Here is a 10,668-nt window from a genome sequence, read left to right on the forward strand (position 1 = left end):
TGTCACTGAGCCACTGAATTAACCAATCTGTACCTGCCCTACTTTTGAACATAGTTTTGTTGGGTTTTCTGTTACTTGCAACTGAAACTGTCCTGTCTAATATTCCACCCGTTCCCACTACTTATTTTGCCAATTCTGATAACACTGTTTCAATAACCATGCAACCATTTCTTGAGTAACCTTTTAGATACAGGCACATGATTAGCACTAGAATAAGAAAATATATTGGGACTTACCCAGTATTTTCTATTAAGGTATATCTATCATCCTTGCTTTTTCACCTTTGTAAGTTGACACCTTTGTAAACTGACAACTTATTTGAAACTACCCTCTGAGGAGAAGCATTTGGAACTCTTTGCAGCCAAGGAAAGCAAAGTTGTATATTGGCCAAGATGACCCAAGCAATCAGTGGCAAAGCTTGACAATGAACTCAATTTTAAATTCCAAATCCATACACCATGACACCCAGTGTCAGTAAAGTGTAAAATATGTGGCAATGGGACAGGTCGAATGTGAAGCTTAGGCGTCTCGCAAAGCAAGCCAATGGCTCTACTCCCGCTTGAGATTTCGCTGTGGCTCTGAGCCTGATTTGGCTCAGCTCGGCTGCAGCCGCAGGGCACAACGCATCTAGAATGCACTGGGTCAGAGACTAGCAACCTGGTCGAAGCTGATCTGAACTCTGTCCACGCAGAAGACACCCCTTTTCGCCCACGCCCCACAGTCCGCCCAAAATACAGTGGACTTGGCTGCTCAGGCCAAGACTGGGACTTGCATTCCTGGCCACTCACCTCACCCTGGTCGGACCCACTTTTTGAGCGCACGGGGCACTGCCGCCCGAACCCACATTTCGGTGCCAATAGTCCTTCGGGTTCGGAGTCTCCCTGTCTTCTCGCTTTCCTTGTTCCCTGAAACATAACGTCCTTCCGGGGTCACCTTACCTCTTCACATCCTACCTATTCACTTACCTGCCTGCAGGTAAGCGGGCAGGAGCTCACCCGGGAGACCCAGGCAGCGGAACCGGAAATACTTACTTTGAGAGACGGAAGGAAAACTACAACTCCCAGCATGCCCAGCGAATCATCGGCCCTCTGTTAATGGACTCGATTGGTCAACACACTAGAAGGACTGCTCCCTTTGGAATAGCGCTGGCCAATCACAGGGCAGAGCTTCATGAAAGCATGGGGGCGGGCCGTTTCCGGCGGCTTTCCCGGCAGCTCCGGCTTAGAGGAGCGTGGGAGCCTAGCAGTAGCTGTGCTTTCGGTCTAGAGTGTCAGTCGGGCGTCGCCTTCTGCTTTTTCTGCCCGGGTAGCGGGAGACTTTCTAACATCACTAGTCTCGGAGCGGTAGGTGGTACCTGGCCGGCCCAGGAGTCGGCCCTTCAGAGGCTGGCCTGTGGAGAGGAGCCTTCGGCTCAGGTTTTAAAGGGGTTGGGAAAGCGAGGAAGCCTTGGGAGTGCATGGGGGGGCTTTGCAGCCAAACTGGCCCCTCTGAGGATTATTCTCTCCCCTCCTAGATCTGTCTCGAAGTCAGTGTGGCCACTTGAGGAAGACACTCCCACCCCCTGAGATGGCGTCCACGCTTCCGACAACCGGCGGCCAGGTAAGACCAGGTTCCTTCTCGGGGTCCAGTTCCTGTCGCTACTTTCCGGCCTCTGCCTGCCCTCCTTTGGAAGAGGGCCCGTCTCGTTGGGAGGGCTCCTGATCCCCAAATAGCCCTTTGATCAAGCTGTCTTTGTCCCTGGACCAGGCACTTGGGAGAAATGGCCTATCACATTCTTCCTTTCAGAACCACCAACCGGGAGCAGGGCCCACTGGAGAAAGCTATCAGAGTACCTCAAAATTTATTGGCTTTCTGGAATGCTGCTCAAACTTGCGGATTTCTAAGCACATCCCACACCTTTTGATAAGCACAGAAACAAAACCCCCAGGCGATTCTTAATCACGTTGAGGTTCTGTTGGTTTGTAAGACTGGTAAACTAAGGGAAGGAGGACTAAGCCTGGACATGATTCTAAAGAGAGCTTAGCAGTGAGTGTCATGTGCAGGGAGGAGAGAGACTAGCAAGCAGAAGGATGTTAGGAGAACACTGGAACCCCTGTCCCTTTTCATGATTCTTCCTGGGCTGCTCAGTTTTCTTTCCCTTAGAGCATCTGTATTTAATGGTTTCTCTCCCTGAGAGTTCCCTCATCTTTTCTAGAACTCTCTTCTAGAACTTCTTACAGTTCACCGTCTTGGCCCTTATACCACTGCTTCAGAAATTATGTCCATTTTTACCCCTTCCCAGTTTCCACTACCACCCTTAGAACCCATTTATACACAGTCCCCAGCACTCAGGAATCTTTTACACCAAGCCCCTTTCTCCCTTGGTTCTGGTATTTCTAGCTCTTCTCAGTCTTCCTAAACTGAGTGAGGGGGTGGCCTTGGGGCCTCTTGTCCTGAGATGGGCTCTCATGTTGTTTCAGGGGCCAATGCTGTTTGAGGATCTGGCTGTGTATTTTTCTCAAGAGGAGTATGTGAGTCTGCACCCTGCCCAGAGGTCCTTCAGCAGAGACACTACACAGGAGTGTTTCGAGGATATGGCCTTGATGGGTAAGGCAGTTGTTTTTTCCTGGATTTTGGAACTTTACTCAGTTCTAGCAACAGGATTTCATGTGTCATTCACATGTTGGTATGGGGGCATGGAACCTATCTCTGGGTGATCTATGTGGATATGACAAGAACTTGCATGACAGGGAAGTATTCAAAGGAGATGATTTCTAAAAGACAAAAAATCTTATCTAGTACAGTGACTGTGGTTTTGCATAAGACATGGCCATACCCAATAATCTTCCCAAATATGTGTTAAAGTCAGTTCACAGTTTTACTTGCAAAACCTCATGACTATAGGTTACTATCATCTACTAAAGATTCGAAATTGATTTACTCTTAAGGGGGTGCTATGCCATTTTCACGTAAGGGGAACTATATGCAGAAATGTTCCCACGCCTGAGTAGAGTTTGTCTCTGACTAGGGTTGACTCTTGCAACTATATCATAACTCATGTTTCATATTTTCCACCTCTCTCTTCATCATGTTCATGTTTCCCTGTACCTTCTTGAACATAAGAAGTATAGTTATAGCTATCCGAACATTGTTTCTACTAGTTTGATTCTCTGTGTCATTTCTGGGTCTGTTTCTGTAAATTGATTTTGTTCCTAATTATGGGTCATATTTTTCTGCTTCTATACATGTCTGATAATTTTTGATTGGATGCTAGACATTGTGGGTTTTATGTTGTTGGATGTTCGCTTTTGTTGTATTTTTTAAAATATTTTTGGACTTTGTATTTCAGTTACTTGAGATCAGTATGATCCTTTCAGGGCTTGCTTTTTGCTTTGTTAGGGTGTATTCAGAGCAGCCTTCAGTCTAGGGCCCATCTGACCTGCTTTTAAGGCAATGTCTTTCTGAGGATACTGCCCGATACCTTGTGTGTTCCATCTTGGCTGACAGGAACATGAACTATTGAACTATGTATGATGTGAACTCTGAAGACTGTTCTGTGTGTTTCTTTTTGATGGTTCTTTTCCCAGTCTAGGGTAGTTTCCTCATGTGCACTTACAGATTAATATTCAGCCCAAGTCTTAACAGGGCCCTACCTAGATGTCCAGAGCTCTGCCTGGGCACCTGCCTTGTCCCCAGTATTTTGTTATCAAATTCTAGCCATCCTGGCATCCCTGAATTTGGTCTCCTCAAGACAGCATAACTACTGGGTATCATTTGGATTCCCACACTACGCTGCAGCCCAGAAATCCTTGCTAGGGAGTGCGCTAGGGCAATCAGAGGCTGTTTCTCTGGAAGGAAAGACCCCTTTTATATTGATATGTTGGCTTTACAAATTAAGAATATTTGGACAAATATTTAAAAAGAATGTTTTTTGGCAGCCTAAGTTTTGTCAGCCGTCCAGTGAGACCAGTTATCATTTGGCTGCTGTGTGCATGGCAGCTCTACCTTGATCTTTCCTCCAGGAGAGATAAAGAAATTTTGAAGAACTCTCCTGGTGACAATAAAGCTATTTCTAATAACAGATTGTTTCTCTGCTAGGTAGAATACTCACTCACTTGCTCTCTTTCTTTCTCTCTTATTCTAGTTGTGGTTGCTCAGTAGTCACTTAAGATTGCTTAAATGATGAAAAGTTCCTGAGACTCGGGAGACTAACTGGAAACCTCTAGACAGCATCTACCAAGATTGCCCTTAGTTCCTATCCTATAGACCCTAGCTTAGTTACACCTCTTTTCTGCTTTCTCCCCTCACAGGATCACGAACAACTAGATCCTCTGGGAAGTCAGTAGAGCCTGCTGGCCTGATTTTGTATAGTATGAGTGTCTGGGTTCTAGGATAAGCCATCTACAGATTCTTGGTCCTTGTGTAACTAGCTTGTTCTTTTCCCAGTACCACTTGAGGGTGTTGTCTATGTTTTGCTTTGTTTTGTTTTTATCAACAGGAGGGGAAGGCAAGACTGAGATTTCTCAACAGCTAAATCTAGAGTCTACGGGATTTGAAGAACTTGCCCCAGAAAGCTCCTCCATCACTGTGCCCCTTGTCTATTACCCAAAAAAATCTCACACTGGAGTTGGAGACCCAGAAAGGAAAGTATCAGGTGGAGCTCCTGCTTGCAAGAAAAGGTTCATAAGCCTATTAGTTACCATTGAAAACCAAACCCCGTTACTAGAACTATCTCAATGTTTAGGAACCAGAGCACTTTCTGAAATTCTTGAATTTCCTGGGGAAGAAGCCAAAAATTTGTACAAGTGTCCTGAATGTGATGAAAGCTTCAGTGATAACTCATACCTTGTTTTGCATCAGAAAACTCACTCAGGGGAGAAAAAGTATAAATGTGGTGACTGTGGGAAGATTTTCAATCATAGAGCCAACCTGAGGACACATAGGAGGATCCATACTGGCGAGAAGCCTTATAAGTGTGCTGAGTGTGGCAGCAGCTTCCGCCAGCACTCACATCTGTCTCGGCACATGAATATCCACATAAAGGAGAAACCCCACACATGTGGCATATGTGGGAGAGGTTTTATGTGGCTCCCAGCATTGTCACAGCATCAGAAAACCCACGCTGCCAAAAAAGCCTATGAAGGTACTGACTGCGGTAAATATTTTGGTCAGAAAACACATCTTGCTTTGCATGAGAAAACGCACATGTCAGCCACCCAGTACCGATGCACCCACTGTGTGAAGTACTTTGGGCAGCCCTCACACCTTGTCCTCCCCGAGCAGGGCCATGAGGATGACTCTGAACAGTGCAACGACTGTGGGGAAAATTTACTTTTGTTCTCAAAATTCAAACCCCTAAAATGTCCCGAGTGTGCGAAGACCTTCCTTCGTGTCTCTGAGCTTATTTCCCATCAGAGCATTCATAGAGGGGAAAAGCCCCATAAATGCAAAACATGTGCAAAAAGCTTTATTTTGGACTCAGAGCTTGCATGCCACCAGAAGAGCCACACAGGAGAGGAACCTTTTAAATGTACCATGTGTGGGAAAAGTTTCAGGTTGAATATGCATCTCGTTGTTCATCAGCAAACCCATATGGAAACCACCATGTAAATATAGCAAGTTTTCATTAATGCTGTGCTTGTCAGTATCTATACTGAAAACTGGGGACCAGTTACCCTTTATGTGCCTGGCACTTTACATGCATTCCATGTCACATGTCACTTAGTCTCCACTACAACCTTGCTTTAGGCACTATCATTTCTGTTTTATAACCAAGGAGGCATAATCAATGTCACAGCTAGTGAATGAAGCCAGGATTATAACTCAGTAACTCACTCACTGTTCACATTCCATTTGTATGCGCCACAGAATGATATGGAACTTTTTTTTAAATTCAGTTTTCATTAAAATGAAAGTCTTCCTAGAAGTCCTTTTAATTTTGTTATGTGGTTTCTGAGTAAGTTTTAGAAGAAGGAGAATTTCCTTTTTTTTCTTTTTGCCAGTTCTGCAGATGTAGTATCTAGGAAAGTAATCTGTCTATTTCTATCTTATACTTTTTTGGGTTATAACTAAATGTAACATTTGTAAGAGATGATATTTCACATGTGAATTTCTGATGTGGTTTAGAAGCTTTTGTGCCTGGTGTGAAAAGTTCCCAAATAGGTGGACAAGTTGGTGTCATAACGGCTATTAGAATCCATGGAGTTCCATTCTCAGATCTGATGCCACTGGCCTTTGTGACTCCTTTGCAAGGAATTTTGGCAATCTGACTGAAGCCTTTTCTGGTGCCTGGGCTTGATCTAGGGAAAGATATTTGCTCCTCTCTGGAAGGAGTTACCTCTAAGTCTCGACCAAAGCACATTTCCTGCCTTTCTATGAATAACAGGAACTATTGTTTAGTGAACATGCTAGATGCTTTAGGTGTGTATTATCTAATTTAATCTTCAGGATAAATCTGACAGAGAAAGGGCTATCCTTGTTTCATAAACAAGGAAGCTGAAGCCCACAGAGGTAAAGACAGTATCTTGCCTAAGACAAAAATAGGCATGTGCTGAAGCTGGCATTTAACCTTGGGTCTCTCTGACACTGAAGGCTGTGCATTCTTCAGCCCTGTTATGTGTCTGCATTTGTGTTCAGACTGCAAGCAGCCAGGAAGGCTGAGATGATGGGTGGGTGAGGGTGGTCATCATGGAGACTACCTTGTGCACACGCATCCTGGAACCCTTTCATTGCCTTTTTTGCTTTATCCCAAGCCTGACTTAACGTGTGTGGTAATAAAGCAATAGAGAGATTCTCCAGGACTTCCAGTTCAAACTCCCATCCCTATGATCAGATCAGAGATCGCAAACTCTACAGAATACAGTCCTTATGGTTTTAGTTGGATTTTGGTTAAAAAAAATTTCCTCCTGATCTCCAAAGAAAAATACATACAGAAAACTATTAAGAGTTTAACCAAACTACTTGACAATATAGGTCTTTAGATACCGCTGTTACATGTAAATATAGGAGCAAAATGGTTTTGAATGGAGTGGTCACTAATGTTAAAGAACCAGGGAATCTTGTAAATATACATGCATACACAGTTTCTCTTTAAAGCAAAATTGATTGTGTACTTGTTAGCAAAACCAGTTTTTAATGGACTTTTGATCAAGATGTGAGAATGTCTTAACTCTACTGAAATAGTATAGAAGTACAGCATTGACTAAAGCGTGGTTATCACTGGGAAACCTCGTGAGCAATAATAGGCCTCTTTAGGAGAGTAGTACCTGGAAGATGCGGTCTTTCTACAGAACAGCAGATTGGGAACAATATACAAAAAGATGCTGGCTACTGCTGTAAGCTCTTAACACTGTTCAGAGACAAGAAAATACTCCTGGTGAGTAAGGGAAATGGAGACTAACCCAGCTCACCCAATCTCCCCCTTTTTGTTGTTCTTGTTTCTTGTTTGCATAACCACAGTTGAGACCCTGTGCTCTGAATGTCAAGGTCATACTAGAATCTTTTTTCTGATGTCTCCGCTCAATATGAGACACCAGTCTGCTGGGGTTTTAGGGTCCTAAAGAAGTGAGGTCATCTGTAGGTTGTTCTTCAGCAGAGCTCTGGGGAGCTTAGAATTGTGTAGGAAGATGGTTTCTAGTTAGATTTCTTATCAGCCATCTTTAGGATCTAATAATCTTTGCTAAATACCAGAAAGCACTATACACCAGTTCTCCTGCTTCTGCCTTCAGTGCCTGAACAGAGTTGCAGGGCAGGGAATGAAATTGGGAAAGAGGCCCCTACTTGCACAGCCACTGCAGAAAGTAAGGAAGACTATCTAAGACTACCTTGGACAGAATGGGGCTGACATAAAAGATGGGAGCTGCCATGCTTTCCTTTGCTCCTATGACAGTATGCGGGAAGGTGAGAATTTATGCCGTAAATGCTCTTCTGTACCTCAATATGGGAAGTCACCTTCCCAGATGAGGCTTCCTTCACAATTAAATTCAGGTTTTACATTTTTCTTTATTTTCCAGATTTTATAAGATTATGCCAAACCTCCGTAAGAGATTTAGAAAAATAGCACTTTTATAAAACCATTAACATTAATTAAGATGCCTTTTTGGTATAATAACCATTGTTAATAACTGGTATGCAGAAAAAAATATAAGTAAAACTTTGAGTGTCAGTTACTGTAAAAGAGGCATATTTTCAAGTGTTGCCTTATTGTGCACTTACACCTAAATACATTTGCTGGATGCAATTCAAGCTGCTCTGAGCCCAAAAAGTCGGAGGAAGGTGTGAGTCCACCAGTGAGATCCATGCTGTTTTTATGATGATGGCTTTTTCACCTTTCTGTTTACAGTGTCAACCGATGAAGCTAGATTTCAGTTTGTCATTAACTCAATGATATTAGCCTAGTATGTTAGTATTAAGAAATACTGGATAAAAGTTAATACAGGGATGAGAAACGCAAGAGCTATTGTTATGAACGGTTGCTTCACTGCCTTTTGCAGCATGGATGTTGACATACTATGCAGGGTGAGAACTTTGTACTGAAGAAATTGACTTTTGAACAAATGTGCTTTCAGTTGTTAATGCATAGATGAAAATGTGTATCAAACAGTTACTTAATGTGTATTAACAGGGTGTATTAACAGCCATCATTGATACAAACAGCATTATTTCAGATTTCAGATGTCAGCAGTTTATATTTTCAACTAAAGAAATTGTGGGATTTAGTCGTTAATCTGGAAGGAGTTGGACTCAATATGGTTTTGTTTAGAGCTTTGTTGCAGTAGTTAATAGGCTATTCACATCTCCCCATTTAACACAGAAGATGACTAGCCCAGTATACAGGGAGTGAAAACAAGTGAGATTTCACAGTAAGTGGTGTTTTGAGTCTTTGACTTCTGAGATTCCATATAATTAAGTGGCATTGTTCTGATGACTGCAGCATGATACCGCCGATTTTGCTCAAAGTAATGTGCCAATTTATTGAGTATGTGTACAAGACAAATTATAGCTTATCTAATTAGTCTATTTTGAATGGTTCATTGAACTCGTTATCCTTATAGGATTTCAGCAGTAACGTGTTTTTGCTTTGACCATCCGTTAAAAAAGGAACAGTGCTCTTCATCTGAAGTATGTATATTCATCTGCTTTAGTTTTGTGGATTGAGAGAGCTATTGATCTGATGTCAGGATGATCATTACTCATCTTTTCATGCCCATTTGACTACGGTTTTTTGTCTTTTATTTTTTGACATCCCTCCTTGCATTAACACCCTGGGGAGGCTGGGGATATAACATAAATGTATATATAACCCTGAGAATATGCTGTAATCTCTAGTTCGTTTGGATACCTCAGAAGTATGTTTGTTATGTGCACTTGTACTGTCTAATGTTTTGATTTTACCGATTTCGGTGTGTTCTCATCCCTCTTATTTCTAGAATGCACGCTCTCACTAGGCTGTGATTAAGTTTATCTTATGTGCGGTATGGCATCTAATAAATGCTATTGTCTGAGGATGGCAATGAAGTGAACTTGTTCTACACGCTAGTGGTTTTGGATGGCAGCGAATTTTGAAGACGGGCGGGGCTGTGGGTATGGAGCGTGAATGCATGATCTCGGCGGGTACAAATCGTTAGCTCCCCGAAACGTAGAAGAAAGTTCCAGCGCAATCCCGTGAGGCAGCCCCAGACTTCGAAGTCCCCTCCAACCCCGGCTCCGCCGCCGCAGTACGGAGGGCTGGACGCCTGCGGCCACGCAGTGCGGCAAAGGCCCGCGTGCTACCCTACCCGCCCAGCGCCGGGGGTGGTAGCCGGCCTTGCGCCGTACGGCTCCCAGAAGGCTCTGCGCGGCTCCGGAGCGACGCGGAGGCTAGCGCTTCGCAGCCAGCCTTGCAGGCCGGCGGGAATGCCAGCGAGATGAGGAGCGCTAGAAAGGCCCACAGGGCTGGGAACCGGAAGTGGTGCGCTCACTTCCGGCGACCCCGTCGCGCAGCACTGCTGCGCGCTCCTGGGGCGGCTGGGATCCGTTCGGTGGTGGGCTTCTGGCGGTGGGCTTGAACTGACTCACAGCCCGTTCCAGGCACCCACCGCGGGGCGGCCTCCACAAACTGGGCGATGGGGCCGAGAGCGTTTGACGACGGGTCCCTCCAGTCTTGCCCTCTGCACCACGGGTATGACTGTTGGGGGCCAGAGGAATCTCCGTCTCTCGACGCTAGGCACAGACCGCGCGCCAGCGGCGGGGGGAGCCCGCGCTGCCTTCCAGGCCCGAAGCCCGCTTTGGCAATGCGAAGCTGCCGGCTCGCCCAGCTTGTGTACCTTTGGCTTGTTGAGAGGGACACTTTGTGGTTCCGACTTGCCCTCTCTAGAACTAGCGCCACTCTCCTCGTCGGCTCTCTGTGCGCCTCGCAGCCGAATTTTAACATGCTTCTGTTGCTTACTGTATCCTCAGCTGACCTGAGTACGGGGTCCCCCCCCAAGAGAGCTTCACCACTTCCATGACTACAAAGACCTCACTTTATGTCTCGCCCACATTTCTTCTCTCCCTGCATTCCAGATCCCTATATTCAAGTGTCTGTGAGACATCTGCTTTTGAATGTCTGAGGCATCAAAACACATGCCCTACACTGAACTTAAGCTTTTAAGCTTTTAGCTCTTGATCTGTTTGCCTCCAGCATGTGGCGCCACAAACACACAATTGATC

General features: G+C 44.8%; 2 protein-coding genes across 3 annotated transcripts in view; one reads left to right on the forward strand and one right to left on the reverse strand.

Annotated features, from left to right (window-relative positions):
* NAA60 (N-alpha-acetyltransferase 60, NatF catalytic subunit) overlaps positions 1-931 on the reverse strand; it is a 36,504-nt gene extending 35,573 nt beyond the window's left edge. Inside the window, exon 1 of the mRNA XM_045783855.2 lies at positions 789-931. The gene's annotated coding sequence lies outside the window, so the exon portion shown is untranslated. The remainder of the gene's footprint in view (positions 1-788) is intronic.
* A 206-nt stretch (positions 932-1,137) lies between these two features.
* On the forward strand, positions 1,138-9,509 carry ZNF597 (zinc finger protein 597). Of its 2 annotated transcripts, none has more exons than XM_045784479.2 (4): positions 1,138-1,415; positions 1,514-1,599; positions 2,460-2,586; positions 4,478-9,509. In XM_045784479.2, exons 2-4 carry the CDS (start codon positions 1,567-1,569, stop codon positions 5,587-5,589), a joined length of 1,272 nt encoding a protein of 423 aa, XP_045640435.2. In that variant the 5' UTR covers positions 1,138-1,415; positions 1,514-1,566; the 3' UTR covers positions 5,590-9,509. The 2 variants fall into 2 exon arrangements, with proteins under 2 accessions (XP_045640435.2, XP_045640434.2); XM_045784478.2 differs by having other exon boundaries at positions 1,139-1,343.
* Positions 9,510-10,668: the final 1,159 nt, after the last annotated feature.

Source organism: Ursus americanus, chromosome 2 (assembly GCF_024610735.1).
Source record: "Ursus americanus isolate L20-20 chromosome 2, mUrsAme1.1.p, whole genome shotgun sequence".
Classification (NCBI taxonomy): domain Eukaryota; kingdom Metazoa; phylum Chordata; class Mammalia; order Carnivora; family Ursidae; genus Ursus; species Ursus americanus.

Excerpts from the sequence above, each read along its gene's own strand:
- ZNF597 (XM_045784479.2), top strand. The coding sequence starts at position 1,567 with ATGGCGTCCACGCTTCCGACAACCGGCGGCCAG. Across the intron at positions 1,600-2,459 it reads TTCCGACAACCGGCGGCCAG|GGGCCAATGCTGTTTGAGGA; the intron begins GTAAGACCAGGT and ends ATGTTGTTTCAG. Across the intron at positions 2,587-4,477 it reads CGAGGATATGGCCTTGATGG|GAGGGGAAGGCAAGACTGAG; the intron begins GTAAGGCAGTTG and ends TTTTATCAACAG.